The sequence below is a fragment of the Notamacropus eugenii genome, chromosome 6, assembly GCF_028372415.1.
Source record: "Notamacropus eugenii isolate mMacEug1 chromosome 6, mMacEug1.pri_v2, whole genome shotgun sequence".
Lineage (NCBI taxonomy): Eukaryota > Metazoa > Chordata > Mammalia > Diprotodontia > Macropodidae > Notamacropus > Notamacropus eugenii.
Window position 1 is genome coordinate 102099512 of NC_092877.1, and position 23283 is coordinate 102122794.

The window sequence follows — 23283 nt, forward strand, 5'->3', positions numbered from 1 at the left end:
GTAATAATTAAATATAAACATACACCTACAGATGAGTAATTCTTTGTAGCCAAAGATGAGGAACCTAAATTCAAATCTTACCTTAGACATTTACTAGCTATGTGATCTGGAGAAAGTCATTCAACCTCTCTCACTCAGAGTTTCCTCATTTTTAAATAAAAATGGCACTAAGAATAACATTTACCTTATGAGTTGTTGTCAGAATCAAATGAAATAACATGTAAAGTGCTTTGTAAACCTTAAAGCATCCATACGAATGCTAACTATTACTGTTGTTACATAAAATTCCATTCCAACAACGAAATTCCAGGGGGGAAAATCATTTAACAGATTGCCCCCAAATTGCGCAACACTCCGGTCTCCTGCTCCATTTTCTGGGACAATCTGACATTTTGTTGATAAGATATAACATTCATGCTTACCACAGTTTTGCTCATCACTTAGGTCTCCACAGTCATCGTATCCATCACATACAAAACTATAATTAAGGCATTTTCCTGTGTGACAGTGAAATAGATCTTCGCTACAATCTGTAAACAAGCAGAATAACCGATAAATCATTTTACTGAAGATTATTAGAATAAGTTATCAGGTCAGATCATAGTTATAGTTTTTTTTTTTAGACCAAAATCAAAAGCTTTATTTTTTTTAAATAGAAGAAAATGCAAATTATCTGATACCAAAACCAACTGACCTGGAAAACAGGTCAAGGAAAGAACCCTCAAGTTTCACTCATCCAACTCATCTTGCCACTAGTAGCTTGGTTCTAAGGGTAATTCTGTGAGGGGCTATTCTCCTAAACACTAGCTCGCAAGTCTTCCCTTATATGCTTCCCTCTTGACAATTAGACTCAGTTCTTTTGCAAGGGCATTTACTCAAATAGCATAGAAATAAGAGTAATTACAAAGCATTTTCTCAACATCAGTCAGTAGCACATTCTCCCAAAAATGTACCCAAAGGCCAGGGCTATAGGAAGGCTAGCCATTATTTTTCTTATTAATAAAACACTTTCTAAATATGAGTTATTTTTATTATTGTAGCTGCTATTTCTTTTTTTTATTAATTTATTTAACTTTTAACATTCATTTTCACAAAATTTTGGGTTCCACATTTTCTCCCCTTTTGTCCCCTCCCCCCACCCCAAAACACCGAGCATTCTAATTGCCCCGTCTGCCAATCTGCCCTCGCTCCCTCCCCACCCCTTCCCTTTGGAAGGCAAGCAATTCAATATAGGCCAGATCTGTGTAGTTTTGCAAATGACTTCCATAATAGTAGTGTTGTGTAAGAACTAATTATATTTCCCTCCATCCTATCCTGTCCCCCATTACTTCTGTTCTCTCTTTTGATCCTGACCCTCCCCATGAGTGTTGACCTCAAATTGCTCCCTCCTCCCCGTGCCCTCCCTTCCATCATCCCCCCCACCCTGCTTATCCCCTTATCCCCCACTTTCCTGTATTGTAAGATAGGTTTTCATACCAAAATGAGTGTGCATTTTATTCCTTCCTTTAGTGGAATGTGATGGGAGTAAAGTTCATGTTTTTCTCTCACCTCCCCTCTTTTTCCCTTCACTAAAAAGTCTTTTGCTTGCCTCTTTTATGAGAGATAATTTGCCCCATTCCATTTCTCCCTTTCTCCTCCCAATATATTTCTCTCTCACTGCTTGATTTCATTTTTTTTTAAGATATGATCCCCTCTTCTTCAGTTCACTCTGTGCACTCTGTCTCTGTGTGTGTGTGTGTGTGCATGTGCATGTGTGTGTGTTATCCCACCCTGTACCCAGATGTTGAATAGTTTCAAGAGTTACAAATATTGTCTTTCCATGTAGGAATGTAAACAGTTCAACTTTTGTAAAGTCCCTTATGACTTCTCTTTGCTATTTACTTTTTCATGCTTCTCTTCATTCTTGTGTTTGAAAGTCAAATTTTCTTTTCAGCTCTGGTCTTTTCATCAAGAATGCTTGAAAGTCCTCTATTTCATTGAAAGACCAATTTTTCCCCTGAAGTATTATATTCAGTTTTGCTGGGTAGATGATTCTTGGTTTTAGTCCTAGTTCCTTTGACTTCTGGAATATCCTATTCCATGCCCTTCGACCCCTTAATGTGGAAGCTGCTAGATCTTGTGTTATCCTGATTGTATTTCCACAATACTTGAATTGTTTCTTTCTAGCTGCTTGCAATATTTTCTCCTTGATCTGGGAACTCTGGAATTTGGCCACAATGTTCCTAGGAGTTTCTCTTTTTGGATCTCTTTCAAGAGCTGATCTGTGGATTCCTTGAATACTTATTTTGCCCTCTGGTTCTAGAATCTCAGGGCAGTTTTCCTTGATAATTTCATGAAAGATGATGTCTAGGCTCTTTTTTTTTGATCATGGCTTTCAGGTAGTCCCATAATTTTTAAATTGTCTCTCCTGGATCTATTCTCCAGGTCAGTTGTTTTTCCAATGAGATATTTCACATTATCTTCCATTTTTTCATTTTTTTGGTTTTGTTTTGTGATTTCTTGGTTTCTCATAAAGTCATTAGCCTCCATCTGTTCCATTCTAATTTTGAAAGAATTATTTTCTTCAGTGAGCTTTTGAATCTCCTTTTCCATCTGGCTAATTCTGCTTTTGAAAGCATTCTTCTCCTCATTGGCTTCTTGAACCTCTTTTGCCAATTGAGTTAGCCTATTTTTCAAGGTGTTATTTTCTTCAGCACTTTTTTGGGTCTCCTTTAGCAGGGAGCTGATCTGCTGTTCATGCTTTGACTGCATGTCTCTCTCATTTCTCTTCCCAGCTTTTCTTCCACCTCTCTAACTTTATTTTCTATGAGCCCTTCTATGGCCTGAGCCCATTGAGTGGGCTGGGATATAGAGGCCTTGACTTCTGTGTCTTTGCCTGATGGTAGGCATTGTTCTTCCTCATCAGAAAGGAAGGGAGGAAATGCCTGTTCCCCAAGAAAGTAACCTTCTATAGTCTTATTTCTTTTCCCTTTTCTGGGCATTTTCCCAGCCAGTGATTTGACTTCTGAATATTCTCTTCACACCCACTTTGCCTCCTGATCCTCCCAGCCAGCGCTTGGGGTTTGAGATTCAAATGCTGCTTGTCAGCCTCAGGGCTTTTGGCGGGGGCAGGGCTGCTATTCAGTGTGTGATTAAGTTCAGGTGCTCAGGTGGGGGCAGGGCTGCCTCATGGGCTCAATTCCCTCAGGGGGTTTATGCAGAGACCTTCAACAATGGATCCAGGCTCCTGCCTGCTTGGGGAGCCCCCGTCTGCTCCCGTCTCCTCTGTTGCCTCCCAAGGGGGCCTGAGTTATGGGGGCACCCCACTCCCCTCTCGACCCGCCAAAGAGACCCTCTCACCGACCCCTGTCACCTGTGGGTGGAGGGACCCGCATGGCTGCTGGAGATTCCATCCCTGAAGCCCACTCGGATCTTTTCCACTTGGTGCCGTGGCCGCGGCAGGGCTGTACTCAGCTCCCAGTCCCGGCGCCCAGTCTGTGGCACAAAGGACCTTTTGGGAGAGGTTTGCAGGTCTCTCTGGAACAGAAATCTCCCTCGCTCCAATGTTCTGTGGCCTCTGGGTGCAGAATTCGCCGTGAGTTACTTCTTTGTAGATGTTCTATGGGTTGTGGGTTCAGAGCTATGTGTATGTGCGTCTTTCTACTCTGCCATCTTGGCTCTGCCCCCATAGTTGTAGTTTTTTACACTTGGAAGGTAAGACTAAAAATTGCTGACTCTAGGTTCTTCTAGACTTTAAAGCTCTTTATCTTAAGTCCATTTTACTACAACAAATTCCTTTTATCTTTCTGAGACCCTAACAAAACCCTTGGTATAACCTCTAAATGCAGGATTGGACTGACATTAAGATTTTCATGACCAATAGCTAGCTAATACCTCTAAATCAAATCTTAACCTGAAATCCAGGGACCTCCTTCAGGGAAACATGACTAGATTTCAGGACTTCTGTGAACTTGACAGGAAAAACTACATTTCTCTAAACTGTAATTTAAAGGTAACATTTCCTTCAATAATGAATAGAGGTGACAAAATGCAATAGTAACTATGATTTTGTCAAAAATAGAAAAAGATATTTCCATATCACTTACAGTTGTTTCAGACATCTCAAAATATCATTTATGTTCAGCACTATTTCAAAATTACTATAATTATTAGACCCTTTAATGTTTAATATTTGTTCTTATTAATTATAAAAAAGCATATAGACTATTATGTCACAAATTTTTCTTTTGATATTAGACAACTGTCTCGATATAACTAGTTTCCTTTATAATCCTATACATATTTTATTTTGTGCTTTTAAAAACATTAGTCTGAGAATCAGTCCATAGGTTTCACCAGACTACCGAAGGGGATCATGACACAAAAAGGTCAAGAAGCCCACTTCTAAATAGTGTCAGTGAAGAAAAGTCATTCAAATTCACTCCAGTGACCATTTTCCTATGGAAGCTTTTCATAGACTTTACTTACAGATTATGAAAAGCTAATTGCTCTAATGAGGACTCAATAACATTAGAAATACAACATTTTCCTTTCCAATTACTATCTAGGATTGACCCGTCTCAGGTTTTTGTTGTTATTCAGTCATTTCAGACACATCTGACTCCATAGCTTTCATGAACTGAGTATAATCCATACGGAAAATAAGACTCATATGATGATTTTCAGGCAGAGTTGTCAACTTGGAGTACCGAAGAATATACATTTCTATTGGAAGATCTGAAAGGGGACCCCCTTGTGATTTATCTTCTTAGGAAGGCTATAAAACTGGGAACAATGCAGAGAGGTTTACAAGCCATATTTTTTTCTGAAAGAAAAACTTCCTAAAAAATTAAAGCTGTCCAAATGGGCACCCCAAAAGATAGCGAGATCCCCACCAGAGGTCTTCCATCAGCCAGTGGACGAATGAATACTTGTTGGAGATATTTATAGAGGGAATACTGTTCAGGAAGTGAACTCAATAGAAAGGACCAAAAGTTTTGTCCTGAAAATGGACTATATGACCTCTTGAGAGCTTTTCTGACTCTGGGATGCTAGGATAGGCAATATCTTAAAAAAAATTTTTTTAAAAGACAACTTTTCATTTTGACTATCACAACAAATCAGTGTGTCTCTCACATTTTTTCAGAACCAGTATACAGTAATCAAATTTGGTAGAGGAACATCAAATCACCTTGTGATACTATGTAATAAATTTGTCTTCCAAAAATTAAACCAGATAGACATGTTAAGAGTGAAATCCATCATTATCCAACAAGTTAACAGATTCAACTTTCCTCTATCATGACTTACACACTTAAAGAAGAAGTTTTTTAGGCAGTTTTTTTCAGGGGTCAGATACAAAATGATCTATGTTTGCAGAAACAATTTGTTGACTTCAGTGAGGTCTGGCCAGTTGGTAAATACACAAAATTTTAAACCAGAGGTACTTTGCTGCAAAGCCTGGACAACACAGTAAACAGCAAAGATCATAGAACTGTCTTTTATTCAAGTAAATGTTTATTTGAGCTAAGAATAAGAGAAGACACCAACACAGTTTGCTGCCTTGTAAATCAAGACTTTCCAAAAGATGCTTTCTGAGGTTGTCTTGCTCTTTGTGAGTATAATTTTGCATAACTTACGTAAAATGATGTTCTAAGTATATACCTTTTTGTATTAATAAACATACTTGAGAGGAAATATCTGAAGTTTTTGCTTAAGCACATTAATGTGGATTCACTTTCCAATTTTTATGTACTCACACAATGTTCCTTTCTGTAAAGGAAAACTAGATAAAGGAATAAAAAAACCTTTAAATAAGAGAAGGGAAAACTTCTCAAGAGCAAGCAAAATTTACTCTATTTCCTATGACTATTTATAAATATAGACATTTCTTTGACCATTTTAAAGTACGGATATTAAACATCTACCATATTTCTATGCAACCCAAATTAGTTAGCATTTAGAATCAAAGAATCAGAAAATGAGAGCCAAATTTCAGAATTCATCTAGTCCAACTGTCTCATTTTACGGATGAGGTAAATCTAAAGGTCTAAAGAGTTCAATTCACTTGCCCAAAGCCAAATATTTCACCATGAGGAAAAACCATGGTCTTCTCACTTCCCACTACAGCTCTTTCCACCATTCTACAAGGATTTCAGTATTGGACAATGATACCTCATTTTACATCTTCCCTCCTCCATGGAGCATTCCAATACAAAGTCATCTGTGACCAATGACTATTATGATCATAAACCTTATTATTGCTATCATTTTATACCAATCACATACTGAAGTATGACCCCTTTATGGATCAAATATATTTGGTTTTGCTTAAATCATATCAATGGAAACATTTATGACATTTTTATGTTTTCGTTATTAAACCAGGTATACTAAATATAATTTAATCTTTTCCTGATGATTTAGGAACATTATCTGGAGTATGAATGATGGTACTGTACTCTATTACAATGAAGTCTTCTAGGAATCTTGAGGTACATAAAGCTACTTGACTCTACATTGAATGGTTCTAGCTTTTGTTTGCTTTATATAATTTTCCTTACTCCTCCTTTGCTCTAAACATACATTTGCTATCAGTATATGACTACTGGTATATGACTTCAGACCCAGCTCCATGCGTGACTCTCTGTACTTTTATACCTTGCTCCTGTTCAAATACCATTCCCTCCCCTATACACATACAGACACACACTTTTACACATCAGGTGCCTTTTATATATTGGCTTTCCCCATTACAATGTAAACTCCTTGAGGCTAGAGATTATCTTTCTTCATATTTGCCTTCCTTTGGCTTACCATGGTGCCTGGCATATAAGTACTCCTCTCTCTCTCTCCCTCTCTCTCTCTCTCTCTCTCTGTCTCTCTCTCTCTCTCTCTCTGTCTCTCTCTCTCTCTCTCTCTCTCTCTCTCTCTCTCTCTCTCTCTCTCTCTCTCCCTCCCTCCCTCCCTCTCTCTCTCATCTATCTACATACAAATAGATGATAGATAGATAATAAATGTTCTACCTATGTACCTACCTATCTTTATCTCCCTATCTCTATCTATCCATTTGCCTTTAGGAGACTTCTACACTTTTATTATTCCATCTACCGTAACCAAGAAAGAATTGTCCATTGTCAAGAGACACAGGTGAAGCTCACTGAAGAACTTTATTTTAGATACAATTTAAAGGCAATGGACTCTTTTTGAAAAAGCTCTAAGGTTTCACATCTCCCTTCCCTGATGCTAACAGTCCTTTCCCACTTATTTCTGGTTTGCAAATCTTCTGGTTGAAGACTTTGAGCAAGTTACTAAATTTCTACTAAGTTTCGTTTTCTTCTAAACCTTTGTTTCTCAGTGTTCACATTTATAAAATGAGGAGATTGGACTAGATAGTCTTTAAAATTTCTTCTACTTGTAAAATTCTATGATACTACAAATCTAAGTCTTTATAATCAGATAAATAATAATAACAATCATTTATACAGTGCTTTCAGGTTTACATACGACCCTGGAAAAGAGATTTTCAACAACAACTGGGACTTTCCAAAAAGCTAGAAAAACCATACTGACTGGGTATTTAATCCAGAGGGTTTTTTTGGAATTAACACGTCCCAAAGTAAAATCTTCTTCCTCTGGCCTTTTCCCTCTAACTCTCTTGCTAATCCAGTCTAATCCCACCACATCCTATCTCTTTCCTTCTGTAGTCACACTTTTCACTATGCTTTCTGGAATCCCATGTCAATTGTTAATAAACTGAACTTGTCCTAGACCTCTTTTCACAGTGTTCCATCTTCTCACAATAATTCATAATAATACCCAGAATTTACATAGCACTTAAAGTTTATAAAGTGCTTTACATATATTATTTCATTTGATCCTCATAACAACATTATGAAGTAGGTACTAATATTATTCCCATTTTATAGATGAGGAGAATGAGGCTGAGAGCTTTTAAGTTACTTGCTCAGATTCACACAGTTAATCATTGCGCAATGTACAATTCCACACTCAGAACTTCCTGTATCAGAGTCCAACACCCTGTGTTCTGTATCACTTAAATGTCTCATGGAAACTTGGCTTTCTCAGAAGATACTATATGCTTGGTCATCCTTTCCAGTCCTGCTTGCTTCTTTTCTACTGTTCCACAATGCACAGGGACATATTTCTTCCTCATCACTACTATTTTCACATTTTTCTTCTGCCACCAGCACTCAGCAACCTCTCTTCTCAAGAAGTTTACTGCATTCCCAATTATTATCTGCACTAGATCCTTCATCTTCCACCCTCATTTTACCTTCCCTTTTCTCTCTTCATAGCTTTGACTCTATCACTGAACAGTCCAACTATATTGAGTGTTGACTATCCTTTTCCTATCTGTGGACGACCTGCTGATCCTCAGCCCTAGATCATTACCATCATCTGCCTTTTCCACACTGTTGAAAGCCACTGAAGCAAGCTGCTCCATCATGCTGATTCGATATCCTCTCTAGATTCATGTTATCGAATATTAGCTAGGCTTTCACTAATGAAGAGAAAAAAGCTTTGATTCTTCTTTCACTGACTCTCTACACACTACCCTCAGTAGCTGATCCAAACCTTCTCCTCATGAGACCTATGCCTCCCTCACCCTCCTCTATCTAAGCCAATATCCTTGCTTCCTACTAGAGGCCATCTGCTATGACTTCCTTCTTCCCTTTTCCATACCTCAAAATATCACTCCATCTTTATTTATTCTCTCCTTCCTTTACTCCTGCCTCTGAGAAAGGAGTAGCCCTTCTCTTTGCTGAGGTTAAATCTTCTAGATCCTTTCTAATCTCCTCCAGTAACATGACCCATTTTTTTAATCACATCCTCTTATCTGTGAAAAGCAGTTAGGTAGTACGGTCAATACCGGGGCTGGAATCAGGAAGACTCATCTTTATGAGTTTGAATCTGGCCTCAGACATTCACTAATGTGACCTTGGACAAGTCACTTAACCCTATGTGCCTCAGTTAACTCATTTATAAGTGAGATGGAGAAGGAAATGACAAAGCACTCCAGTATCTTTGCCAAGAAAACCCCAAATCTGGTCACAAAGAGTTGGACATGACTGAAATGACCTAATGACAACAAAATTTATCTGTGAACACTCACCCAAATACTAATTTCTCAGTTCTTGGCAATTGGCTTTTCAGCTCCCTACCACTCTGTTGGCACTGTCCTTTCCAAGGCTATAAATAATCTTTTAACTGGTAACTCTGATGGCCTAAAAAAGTAATCCTACAAACTGCTTCACATTTAAGATGAGGTTTTGGTTTCAGTCTCCTGAGAGATGTTAATCATCATTACAAGTAAATGAATCCTATTTTTAAGTTGTTCTGTCAATGTGTATTTTGGGTCTTTTGGATCCACTAACATATCTTTTGCATGTAGGAAATAAATATCTGCCCCATATCTAATCAATACTGTTCAGTTAGGATCTTTGTACTTCCCTTTGGAAAAATCTAGACATGAGTGTGAGCTTTAAATAACTTGTCCCTAGGGTGGGGTTCTAATCCACCATAGATTGGGATAAAAGAGAGCCTACCACTCTCTCTCTCTAACTGCGGCCCAGCTCTTCTAGGACTGAACCAAGGCCAGGGCACATGCATAGGCCCAGAGTATCTGCGTCCCTTAGGGAGAGGGAATAGACATTGTGCCGCTAGCCCTTTCGGGTCAGGACCTATTCACTCTATTGGACAAAGATTATAAATGAAGATCTATTTAGTTTCTTTTCCATTTGTACTTTTTACTTGGCATATTACTGACATGCTTAGGTCAAACTAAAGAGGTAATTTAATCAGGAATGAATATGAAATAGATGCCCATCAAATTGAATTTTTGTTTTTTTTACAGAATTAGTCATTCAGGACAAGCACAATGATTTGACGAGCAAGCCTGTACATATATAGCTTCTGGCTACCTGTTAAGCCAAAAGAAACATGAAAATATATGCCTTTATCTCTGTTATATAACGCTGTGGACCAGTGCGGGGCGGGGGAGGGGAGGGGTAAACAATCTCTCAGACAAATGCCCTTCGCCCCAAAACACATTAGTTGGCCCTTATAGCCAATTATACAGGCTTGAAAAGTAAACAAAAAAAAAAATTTTTAAGCCCTCGCTTCAAAATTCCTACAAAAGAAGCTAACTGTTGAGCTCCTATTTGAAATTACATCTTTAAACAAGCTTTCAAAGGTCTCCAAACACCCACTGGGTAACTGACAAAAAGGAAAGCCAGATCAGTCTACGCAAACGTTCGCTATGGTTGTTATTCTGTTGACTCCTGGACTCCTGAATGGGCTCACTGTGCTACCATAGGTGAAAGGATTCTGTGACCTACTGCAGTGCTTCTCGTCGCTCCAGTCGTCACAATCGTTAAAGCCATTACACTGCAGCTTTCTGGGAATGCAGACTCCACTGGCACATAGAAAGCTCTCGCCTCCTCCACACAGCACTGAAAGAAGAGGGGAAGGAGAACAAGGAGTTAAGAGGGGTTCAGATTGTTTTCTAAAGTTAATCAAGAGTGGGAAAACAAAACAAAACCACCTTTCCACCCCTACTTTTCAATGGACTTTGTGTTCAGATTTCTCTGGTCCCTTCATCATCATTTTCCTTTGGCACATTAAAACACCAACTATCTCATTAACTGGGTATAACATAAATAGCTCTTGTTTTAGAAAAGCAAGAGGAAATCCACAAATTGCTTTGCAGAGTAAGTACTTTCTGTAAGAGCATGAGAATGAGGCGACTTACGGGGAAAAAATGCACCAAGGGAGACTGTTCTACCTAATAATTAGGAATTCTTTAAAAGTGCAGTGAACAAACATACAAAACTCTATTTCTATGATGTAAGTGGATGTGAAACAATATTAAGAGTGAAATCAATCAATCACTAATTATAGCTATACCATCCACCCCTTATATTGAACATTCATGGCTAGCCTCAGACAAAATGCCTCCTAAAGGGTGAGCTATAAGGTGCTCATGCTTAGGTGTGAGTGACCTTAGAGAGAGGAGGCAACATAGTTTCTACCGCAGTAAGATAGATAAGATTGGAAATCACAAAGATTTGGATTCAAATCTCACCTTCGATAACTGTGCCATGTTGGACCAGTTATGTCAGATCTCTGAGACTCATCAGGAAAATGACTACAATATGAACTTCAATTTTGATAATCAAGTTAGCAAGCATGTCTTAAGTGACAACTGTGTACTAGGAACCTTGCAAACCATGAGATACAGCTTTTATGAAGTGCCAAGCACTCTAATAACCATGGGATACCAAGAAAGGCACAAAACAGTCCCTACTTTTAAGGAGTTCACAGTATCATGAGCGAGATAACAAACAAAAAACTCTTTACAAAGAAGATACATACTTACATAGACGTGTGTATAGATTTATATTATTTGTACACAGATGTTTACATATGTTTGCAATTATATATGTATGCAAATATATGTGCATATGTGTGTATACATCCATGGAATTCACAATTTATTGAGGGAGAAAACATGCAAACAATTGTTTAAAACAAGATAGCTACACGCATATACGTACACGTATGTGTATATATTGTTTGTGCACCCATTTACAACTGTTTGCCATTATATATGTATGTGTATATATATATATATATATATATATGTATATATGGAGTTCACAATTTAATTAAGGAGACAACATATGAACAAAAATGTTCAAACAAGATAAATATATAAGTATGTATATATTATGTATGTAAATATATATACATATGTCGAGAAGCTAGGTGGAACAGTGAAAAGAGAATGGGGCTTGGAATCAGGAAAATTCATCTTCCTGAGTTGAACTATGGGGCCACATACTAGCTGTGTGACTGTATGACCCTAGGCAAGTCACTTAACCTTATCTGTCTCCATTCTTCATACCCAAAATGAGCTGGAAAAGGAAATGGCAAACACTCCCATATCTTCACCAAGAAAACTTCCAACAGGGTCATGAAGAGACAGGCACAGTTTAAAAAAAGAATGGACAACCTAACATACATACGTATGTGTGCTTATACACATATTTATGTGTGTATGTGATATACATCCTATGTATGTAATACATATATATACATAGTATGCTATATATTATATATCATTATATGTAATAGATATGGGAATAATTACATAATCTCAGAGGAAAACACTAAAATTAAAGAGGAAAAGGAAAGGCTTCATGCAGAAGGTTAAACCTAAAGGAAGACAGAAAAGCTAAGAGGGACAGATGAATTGGGAGAAAATTCCAGGCAAGAAGGCTAGCCAAGGGAAACTGTTTCCGTATCACACACACACACACACACAAACACACACAGAGTGCTTCTCAGCTTCTCTTAAGCTATTACATAATTGTCAGCAATTACTATTAATATCTGGTCTCTTATTTTACCCTTGGGAGGTGGAGCTCCAGAAAAGAGTCACGCAGCTAGGTAGTCAGCTAAAAGCAGAATCCAGGTGACCTGACAATAGTCCTTTAGCTTTTATGTCAGAGAGTCTCCTCAGAGCCTATTTCAGTAATGAGGAATGCAAAATGGAATTGAATAATCATATTTTGCTTTCAGGTTGATTCCCTGACATGAATTTTTGCTGTTGGTGACACACATTCACTTTCAACTTCTAAAATCTCAACTTCCATTGTGATCATTACAATTTATTTTCAGGATTTAAAGCAAAGGAAGACTACGGTGGGGGAGGGGGGAATTCTTCTGTTTAAAAATCAGGCAAAAGAACAAAGCATAAATCAACAATAAAGCATCATCAAGCAATCAAGGGGACGAGGTTTAAATATCAGCCTCCATATTATCCCAATAATAAAGATTGTCATTTATATTCTCTTCGAAGCAAAAGCCAATAAGGCAAGTGGCATGAAATGACCCCTCAATTTAGTTGAGAAGGAAAGTAGGAAAGAAGAAAATTGGCCCCAGGCATAGCTCACCCAGGGAGTATGACTTTCATGGGGAGACTGTTGGACCCAGTTCGCAAAATCCTATCTTAATTAATTATGTTTGCAAACTTACAGCAAAGTTTAGTAATATCTGCTGCTAAAGGACTATACTGTCATCAAACTCTAAATTTCAGTGCCCTAAGACCAATCTTCCATCACTATGTCCTACTTATAGCTCTGTTTTCACTGATCCCAAACCTAGCAGTCCATGCTGTGCGAAATATGGGGTAGCTTGGTTTCTAACTTCCCTAAGCATCAAGAACCCTGTGAGTATCTACTTGATGAATGAGTAAAAAGTGGATATAGATCATTCTACCTATAATATTGTAAAAGGAGAGAATACAAACGTGTATAATTTCTATGATGTTCCAGAATTACAGAACATTAGAGCCAAAAGGAACCTTAGTGTGAAAAGTCTATTGCCAATACAGACACATTAATAATGTGCTGCTAGCATAACTGAGGGTTTTGTGTTTATTTTTATTTATAATTTTTATTTGCAATTTAAAAAATTTTTTCTATTTCCTATCCCTCTATATTGAGAAGGCAAGAAAGATGAAACCCATTATATAAATGAAGTCATATAAACATTAGCCATGTTAGAGAGTGAGAGAGAGAAGATGAAGATAAGATAAAGAAGAAAAGGAAGGAAGGGAAGAAAGAAGAGAAAATAAATAGGATTCAGTCTCTACTCAGAGTGCATCAGTTCTCCATCTGGAGGCTGATAGCATTTTTCATCATAAGTTCTTTGAAAATGTCAGTGAATCATTGTATCAAGCAGAGTCGCTCAGTCTTTCACATTTCATTATTGCTACAGTGTTGCTGTTACTACGCCCAATGTTCTGCTGGTTCTGCTCACTTAATTTACATCAGTTCATTAAGTCTGCCCAAGTTTTTCTGAAACCACCTTCTTTATCATTTCTTACAGCACAATAGTATTCCATCATATTCATACACCATAATTTGCTCAGTTATGTTCAGTTTAGTCTTAAACATCAGGTTTCTGAGGACACTATCCTATGCCTCATTTTCATTATTTTAAAAAAAGATAATTTTCATTCATACCACAATTGAAACAAAATTTTGAACAAAATACCTTTGGTCAAATGTGGTAGCCTTTGGGATATTGGTATATATGAGTTGTTAGAATTATCACAGGGTGGAGCCAAGATGGTGGAGTAGAAAGATGCACATACACTAGCTCTTCCCCCACAACCTCTAAGATACCTGTAAAGAAAGACTCTCTCAACAAATTCTAGAGCAGCAGAAGCAACAGAACAACAGAGTGAAGGAGATTTCTAGCCCAGGGTGACCTGAAAGGCCTATGGAAAAGGTCTGTCACACCAGACACAGAATGGAGCCCAGCCCAGGCTTGGCCTTGTAGCACGGTTCCTGGAGGAGGACCCGAGCAGGCCTTGGGGGCAGAATCCCCAGCAGCAGGAGCGGTGGTTTGCAGATCCCTCAACCCACAGGTGCCAAAGATCAGGGAGAGGGTTTTTTCAGCTGGCCAAGAAGGGAGCAGGGTCTTCCCAAACTTCCAAAATAAATATTCAATGGTCTCAGGCCATGGAAGAGCTCAAAAAGGATTTTGAAAATCAAGTTAGAGAGATGGAGGAAAAATTGGGAAGAGATATGAGAGAGATGCAAGAAAAGCATGAAAAGCAAGTCAACAACTTGCTAAAGGAGACCCAAAAATATGCTGAAGAAAATAACACCTTGAAAAATAGGCTAACTCAATTGGCAAAAGAGGTTCAAAAAGCCAATGTTTTAAAAAGCAGAATTAGCCAAATGGAAAAGGAGGTTCAAAAGTTCACTGAAGAAAATAGTTCTTTCAAAATTAGAATGGAACAGATGGAGGCTAATGACTTTATGAGAAACCAAGAAATCACAAAACAAAACCAAAAGAATGAAAAAAATGGAAGATAATGTGAAATATCTCACTGGAAAAACAACTGACCTGGAAAATAGATCCAGGAGAGACAATTTAAAAATTATGGGACTACCTGAAAGTCATGACCCAAAAAAGAGCCTAGACATCATCTTTCATGAAATTATCAAGGAAAACTGCCCTGAGATTCTAGAACCAAAGTGCAAAAATAAATATTGAAAGAATCTACCAATCACCTCCTGAAAGAGATCCAAAAAGAGAAACTCCTAGAACATTGTGGCCAAATTCCAGAGTTCCCTGGTCAAGGAGAAAATATTACAAAGCAGCTAGAAAGAAACAATTCAAGTATTGTGGAAATACAATCAGGATAACACAAGATCCAGCAGCTTCTACATTAAGGGATCAAAGGGCGTGGAATATGATATTCCAGAAGTCAAAGGAACTAGGACTAAAACCAAGAATCACCTACCCAGCAAAACTGAATATAATACTTCAGGGGAAAAAATTGTCTTTCAATGAAATAGAGGACTTTCAAGCATTATTGATGAAAAGACCAGAACTGAAAAGAAAATGTGACTTTCAAACACAAGAATCAAGAGACGCATGAAAAGGTAAACAGGAAAGAGAAATCATAAGGGACTTACTAAAGCTGAATTGTTTACATTCCTACATGGAAATACAATATTTGTAACTCTTGAAACTTTTTTTCAGTATCTGGGTAGTTGGTGGGATTATACACACACACACACACACACACACACACACACACACACACATAGACAGAGACAGAGAGCACAGGGTGAGTTGAATAGGAAGGGATCATATCTTAAAAAAATAAAATTAAGGGATGAGAGAGGAATATATTGGGAGGAGAAAGGGAGAAATGGAATGGGGCAAATTATCTCTCATAAATAAGGCAAGAAAAAGACTTTTCAATGAAGGGAAAAAGGGGGGAGGTGAGAGGGAAAATGTGAAGCTTACTCTCATCACATTTGACTCAAGGAAGGAACAAAATGCACACTCATTTTGGTATGAAAACCTATCTTACAATACAGGAAAGTGGAGGAGAAGGGGATAAGTAGGGTGGGGGGGAATGATGGAAGGCAGGGCAATGAGAGGAGGGAGCAATTAGAAGTCAGCACTCTTGGGCAGGGACAAGGTCAAAAGTGAAAATAGAAGAAATGGGGGGGGCACAATAGGATGTAGGGAAATACAGTTAGTCTTACATAACATGACTATTATGGAAGTCATTTGCAAAACTACACATATGTAGCCTATTTTGAATTGCTTGCCTTCCCAGTGAGGATGGGTGGAGAGGGAGGAAGGAGGAAAAGTTGGAACTCAAAGTTTTAGAAACAACTGTTGAGTATTGTTCTTGCATACAACTGGGAAATAAGAAATACAAATAATGGGGTATAGAAATTTATCTTTCCCTAACAGGACAAAAGAGAAGATGGGGATAAGGGAAAGAAGGGATGTTAGAAGGGAGGACAGATTGGTGGTAGGGATATTTAGAATGCTTGGTGTTTTGGAGTGGGGGGTGGGGAGAAATGAGGAGAAAATTTGGAACTCAAAATTTTGTGGAAATGAATGTTGAAAACTTAAAATAAATAAATTTAAAAAAATAAAAAAATTTAAAAAAAGAAACAAAAACAAAAAAAAATTATCAGAAGCAAATGTTCCAATTGTACTTGTGTCAGCTTAAACCCTGGTTCTATTATCACACGGTATAAAAATGTACCCCTGAGAGAAACTATAATAAGAATCTGAGTCAATAATTCTAAGTCTGAAACCCCATGGAATAAATTTTAATAAATTTAATAAATTTTAAATAATTTTAATAAATTTAGGAAACAGTGCAGGCTTTTCCTTTATCTGTTGCCTTATCCCATGTGCCCAATGTTTTTCAGTAGCTAGGTACCATTGCTCACTTAAACTTAAAACTCACTGTGTGTTATACTGGCATTTTTAGTCAAACCTTGCAAACAAGACTGGCCTTATAGGCTTTCAGTGACCAGTATGGTGGGAACTGAAAGGTTTGCCTAATCCAAATTTCTACAATGCCTAAAATATTCAGTGCTATGTCGATTATCAGGCTTTGTTATAATATCAAAGAAATAACATAAATCATATCTTATGTCTGAAGAAGTTTACCATTTTATCTAGCCAGGCATCTAGCCTGGGGATATACATATGCTCTGATTCAAGGAAAGGGTTCAAAGCATGTACAAGACCAAGGAAACTGGGCTCAGACACCAGAAGAAAAGTACCAAAGAAAGGTTTTTATCTATATCTGGAATTAAATGATCCTACTTATATAGGCTTTTCAGTGGCTGCCATTAGCCTCCAGTCCACTGGAAAGTCCTTTAGGGTCTATTTACTTTCTTTTTAAAAAATGTATCATGGATGCTTTAAAAAAAACAGTCATTTCATTTCCTATTAATTGCCTTCTTCCATGGTAGTATAGTCAACATCAAGAAAACACAGGTGCTCCATCAGCCATCACCATCCATATGTGGAACCATTGGATACAGCATATGGAGAAATTTTAAATGCTGTGGATAAGTTCATTTACTTTGGTAGTGCACTTTTCAGGGATGTACACGTTGATAATGAGGCTGACCCACGCATTGCCAGATCTAGCTCAGTGTTTGGGAGGCTCCAAATGAAAGTATGGGAGAGAAGATGTATTAGACTGACTACCAAACTGAAGGTTTACAGAGCCATTGTGCTGACTTCATTGTTGTATGCCTATGAAACATGGACAGTCTGCCAGCGCCATGCCAGAAAACTGAATCACTTCCATTTGAACTGTCTTAGGAAAATTCTGAAGATCACCTGGTAGGATAAGGTAACAGACACTGAGATCCTTACTCGAATTAAACTGCCAAACATTCAAACTATGCTTCAGAGAGTGCAGCTCCAACGTGCTAGTTATGTTGTTCAAATGTAAAAGTACACTTGCCAAAGACTATTTTGTGGAGAACTCGCATGGGGCAGGCGAACACATGGCGATCAGAAGAGGTGATACAAGGACACTCTCAAGGTCTCTCTCTCAAGAACTTTGGAATTGATATTGTGACATGGGAGACACAGGTACAGAACCGCTCTGATGTGTGACCACATCAGAGAAGGTACTGTGCTCTATGAGCAAAGCAGAACTGAAACAGCTCAAAGGAAACACAGAATGTGCAAATTTAGAGTATCCATCCCAAATGTGCATATGAACTCTCATCTGTGATAGAGCATTCCGAGCTTCTATTGATCTGATCAGCCACTGTTGGACACATTGAAACTTGACTTTATCATAGTGATGTCATTTTGGTTCTTTTCGAGAATGAAGGACAACTAACCAACCAACCATCACAGAAACAAATACATTTTAATGTGTAATTTTCATCATATTCCTCTGAAGCTAATTGGCCATCACATTATTCTGAGTCCCAATACTGTAATTTTGTGTGTGTGCCTACTCACCTTCACATTTTAATCTCTGGCAAGTTACCTAATTAATGCCTCATATACATTAGGTTTTCAATAAAATTTTTTGACTACTCAAACAATTTTACTGAACATATCACACAAACAGAAATGTAAGGTTTTTCTACTTAGCACTCAGTAGGGTCAATGTAAATTTAGCACAGTCAAATAGATATCTTCACTATGATACCACTCTTGATTTCATACTCTCCCAAAGAATCTTTGTGGACATGTTTTCACTGAATGAGACTCAGTTTTAGTGATATAATTGGCAGAGCAAAATTACTTCAAAATGAAATGCTCTGGAAGCTTAACTAGTCATGGAGCTCAAATTATTCCTTGAAACTATGCCAAACTTTATGTTACACTGAAACTAGCTTCCTAAAAGTATTTCCTAAAGGTGGTATGTACCATGTGGCATTTCTATAAATACTCCTTACTTACTAAAAAGGTGACTGATCAAGATTAAGCTTCTAAAGGGAAATACTTGGCTAGTTCTAATGTTAATCGAGAAATTACCTGAAATTGATAAATGATAAAACAGCAAACAATCTTTAGAAAGATACAAAGCACTTCCAGGAAATAAGTGTCAATGTCTAGCATATAAAGAATGACTACTGAACGGAAGAGATTTTGTTTTTTTAAGTCCTGTATAAGAGACATTAAATCTAATTAGGCAGAATACAAGGCAGACCTGTGTGTCTCCAGTGTCAGAAATAGGTTACCAAAGCTTTAAATAACTTAATTTTTAAAAATATGGCCCAATGTAACTTAATTTAACAAATGTTAACAAAACTTCAAAACAAAGACCACAAGACTAAAAAGATATGGGAACATACTACCTCATGGTTTGATGTCTTACTGACCTCAAGGACTCCCATCTGGGAAAGTAAATTCATTAAAAATTGAGAAGGACATATGGACTGATATTTATAGTTTCCTACTAAGTCATGCAATGAAATAAGTCCAAACCCTAAATAAAAAGGTGAATTAAAGACTTCATCCCTACCAGGCTAGCTCTAAGACAGAAGAATATGCATCTGGCTATCTCAGGCAATCCCCTAAAGCACATGATCCTAAGACCTTCAGAGTGCTTTCAAGATGTTCTTAAGGATATAGAGTAACAAAATATGTTTAAGACAATTAGCAAGTATTGTCAGCTAAACACATGTTTTATGTTCTTGTCCAAATTGTCCTCATATGTTTCCAAATGACATTTTACAGCCACTAGGATTCATAAAAAGCTAAGTTCTTCAACATTAAATGGGATATTTTGACAGATTTCAAAGAGTATGTTTGATGTAAAATACCTGAATTCATTCAAAACTAATGAAAATAGAGGATATTTTATACACGCTAAGGTTTGGAAAGGAAATTAAAGGCCACGCATACACTTAGAGCTGTATCTGGAAAAGTCATAGGTGTGGGGAGTGGGGTAGGGAGGGCTAATGTTTTCCTAAAAACTATGAACCAGTCCTAACATACACAACAAAGTTTAAGAACGAAATGAACATACACCCCCCACACACACACACATACTCTCAATGTAGTCTACACTTTTTTTTTTGGTAATCTAAAAGGTGATCTAAATTGAACCAAGCTAAAGTCACAAAAAAAATGTGTTTGTGAATACAAACTCAATCTTATTATCCACTCACTTCACAGTTTTGACTTTTTTTTTGTTCAGTTGTTTCAGTCATGTCCAGCCCCTCCTAACCCTATTCAGGATCTTCTTGGCAAAGATACTGAAGTGGTTCACCACTTCCTTCTCCAGCTTATTTTATAAATGAAGAAACTGAGGCAAGAAGCGTTAAGTGACTTGCCCAGGACCAACCAGCTATCAAGTATCTGAAGCTGGATTGGAACTCAGGTGTTCCTGACTCCAGGTCCAGACTGCCTATCCACTGTGTCACCTAGCTGCCCCTTCTGTGATTACCTTACGTTTGTACTATATACATCTTATATGTACCCTATCTTGTACGTGTCTTGTCATTTACCAGTTGTTTCCCCATTAAAATGTGAGTTCCTAGTGGGCAGAGATTGTCTTTGATTTTGTCTTTCTTTGTATTCTCAACACTTAGCCCTGTGCCTGGCTCACAAATCCTTAATAAATCCTTGTTCCTGGCTTGAGTCGACTATCACGTCTTTCAGGGTCAGGGACCTTTCTGTTCTTTGTTGTTGTATTTCCAGTACCTAGCACAGTGAAGGCCCTGAGTAAATCCCAGCTAAATGACTGAATATCTATACATATGGTTAAACTGCCCGTGCTTTTGTCACATTACACGAGAAACACAAAGTTTCTTTTATCTGTCGATTGCTTACAATTATTTCACTAAGTGCTTAAGGACACACACACACACACACACACACACACACACACACACACACACACACAAAACCCAACCAAACAAAAAAATCTAATATTTCCCATTGTGTCCAAAATTCAGTGTTAGCTTTTTCCGCTCCCTGGCACCACTGTGGAAGGCATCAGGAGCATTGGAAGTGGTCCAGTGCATTGGATTTACAGAGAGCAGCAGTATGCGGCTTGCCTCACATGGCCAGGAATACACATATGCCTGAATAAAGCTGGGGGAAGCAAATTGAGAAACATTTTGTCATATTTAGGCACCTGCTGTTTACCTCCTCCATACGACAGCCCTGTGGCTTGATTCTGGACCAGATCACACAGTGGAGTGATCCTGCTTCTGTTCTGGGGATCCCGCTTTCTTCCTCTAGCCTGTCACCTAGGTAAACATCCCATTTATAAATTCCAGATTATCATACCCCATTCTGCTGGGGAACTTCTTGGCTTCTTGAGGCATTCTCCTGTCTGGGCAGGGCCAAAAGATCCACCGAAAAATAAAGGCTTCTAGTGGTGGAGAACCTCTGTGCAAGGAGTTCTGGCCAAAATAATATCAGCACTCTCCACTTTGCATTCTTAGTGTTCAATATAGCCCGTGAAGCTTGCATTCTACCAGGTGGGGAGTTGAGAAACATAACATAGACACAGATAAGAATAATATGAGATAATGTGAGGAAAGCGAGAGAACACAGTTGGGGGCGGGGCAGGGGTGTTGAGACAGAGGTGAAGGCAGGCATTGGGGAAGACTTCACAGAAGAGGTAGTACCTAAGCTAAGCCTTGAAGGAAATAATCATTCTGCAAGGAAGAAATAAGAAAGGAGTTCATTCTGGGGGAACATGCCCTCATTCAAATTCAACTTGAAACCACCGTAGAAACAACTTTGTTACCTAAAGTGTACCTACAATGATTACTCAACAGTGAAAAGTTAATTGCCTGTTTTTTATTTATGGTTTTAAACTGTTGTTTGCACTTGTTTTTTAATATATGAATTAAACTGATCAAATACTTTAAACCTGACTACAAACTGCATCATTGCTAGCGGCTAACTTAAGGGGAAAAGACAAACATGAATGTTCTTTTTGTGATCACATGTAACTATGAATCTTGGACATCACAAACTTGGAAGAACTGATACTACAAAGCAGTTCAAAAGGCAACAGAAGGAGACTGTGTTATATTACCAGTGATGAAGTGTTGCTGAGTGGGGCACCCGCACGCACGCACACACACCACTAACAAATTCATAACTCTGCTGAAGTTATCAAAGTCAAGTAAGATCAGATGTTGAGAATTATAGGAACTATAAAGCCTTAGTGTCAGGGTGGGTGGCTGAAGAAGTACTTTTTGCAACAAAGACTTTACAGTTATTCTTCTCTAAAAGAAGGCCTTTGGTGGGGAGAAAGGAAGAGGTGGGCAAGGAGAACAAGAAGGGGGCACAAAACAGCTTCTGTTATTCCTGGGTTGGACTGCTTAACATACTTACAAAAAGACTTCCTAAAACAGCCAGTCACTGAGTTAAATCATATCAACAAGCATGTATTAAGTGCTTGCTATGGATCAATTGCTAGGAATACAAATGTAAGCAAATAGAAAGGCAAACGTCACCCTCAAATGAGAACAAATGAGATGATACGTGTGATGGCTTAGTACAATGCTGAGTATTCAATAAGCATTTGATAAATACTTATGTCTTTTCCCTTCTCTCAAGGAGTTTACATTCTAACAGAGGAAAACTATATATAAGAGGAAATTGAAAGCAGCACCTGAGAGCTTGACTTCGTAGAAAACTCCAGATAGAAGGGGGAAGTTCAAGAAAGACAAAAAAGGAGTAGGCATGGCTGGCCTGGGTCTTTCTCAAATGGAGGTTCTGAGAGTAGGCATCATCTTCCATGGTGAAAAGGATACTGGGATATGGCAGAGAAGTTAAAAGTTGGGAGCAGAAGAGGAGTGAAGGGCTGAGAATAGGATGACCAAAGGTTGCTTGACTTGTAGTCAGAGATATATCAAGAGCAGACTAATGATACTCCAAGATAATTTCTATGTCCAATGCATTATCCTATAAGCAAGCTTCAAGAATTTCTTGCCAGAACCAGATTTTCAGTAGCTTACTCAAAGAGTGTGAGAGAATATTGTAGTATAATGTAAATAGGGTTTGACTTGAGCATAGGTTCTGTCTCTTCCTACCTGTGTGACCTTGGGTGAGCCCTGTAAGAACCTTGCTTCTTTCACTGTAAAATGAAGATATTTATATCACTTACCTCAAAGAATTGTCTTGAGGATCAAATACTTTATAACTGGAAAATGCAAGCTGTGAAGAAAAGATATGAGGGGTTGGTGTACCTAGAGGAGAAGGGATGAAATTCACCTTAGGAAAACCACCTCTGTATCCATACTATCTCATAAAAGAATGTTGGTGGTAAAGGAAGCTCTAAGGTCGTCTGGTGTAACCTGCTCATGTTACAGACAACGAAACTGAGTCCTAGAGAGATTGTGACTTACTCAAGGTCACACAATGAATCAGTGGCAAGGCTAGGTCTAGAACACAGATCTAACTCCCAATCCAGAGTTTTTTTCATTACATCAG

General features: G+C 38.0%; 1 protein-coding gene across 2 annotated transcripts in view; it reads right to left on the reverse strand.

The window, feature by feature from the left end:
* CORIN (corin, serine peptidase) overlaps positions 1–23283 on the reverse strand; it is a 240980-nt gene that overhangs the window by 70078 nt on the left and 147619 nt on the right. For both annotated transcript variants that reach the window (XM_072620690.1, XM_072620689.1), the window contains exons 6-7: positions 10341–10454; positions 423–530 (exon numbers count right to left, since the gene is read on the reverse strand). In XM_072620690.1, coding sequence (XP_072476791.1) covers positions 423–530; positions 10341–10454 — 222 coding nt within the window. The remainder of the gene's footprint in view (positions 1–422; positions 531–10340; positions 10455–23283) is intronic.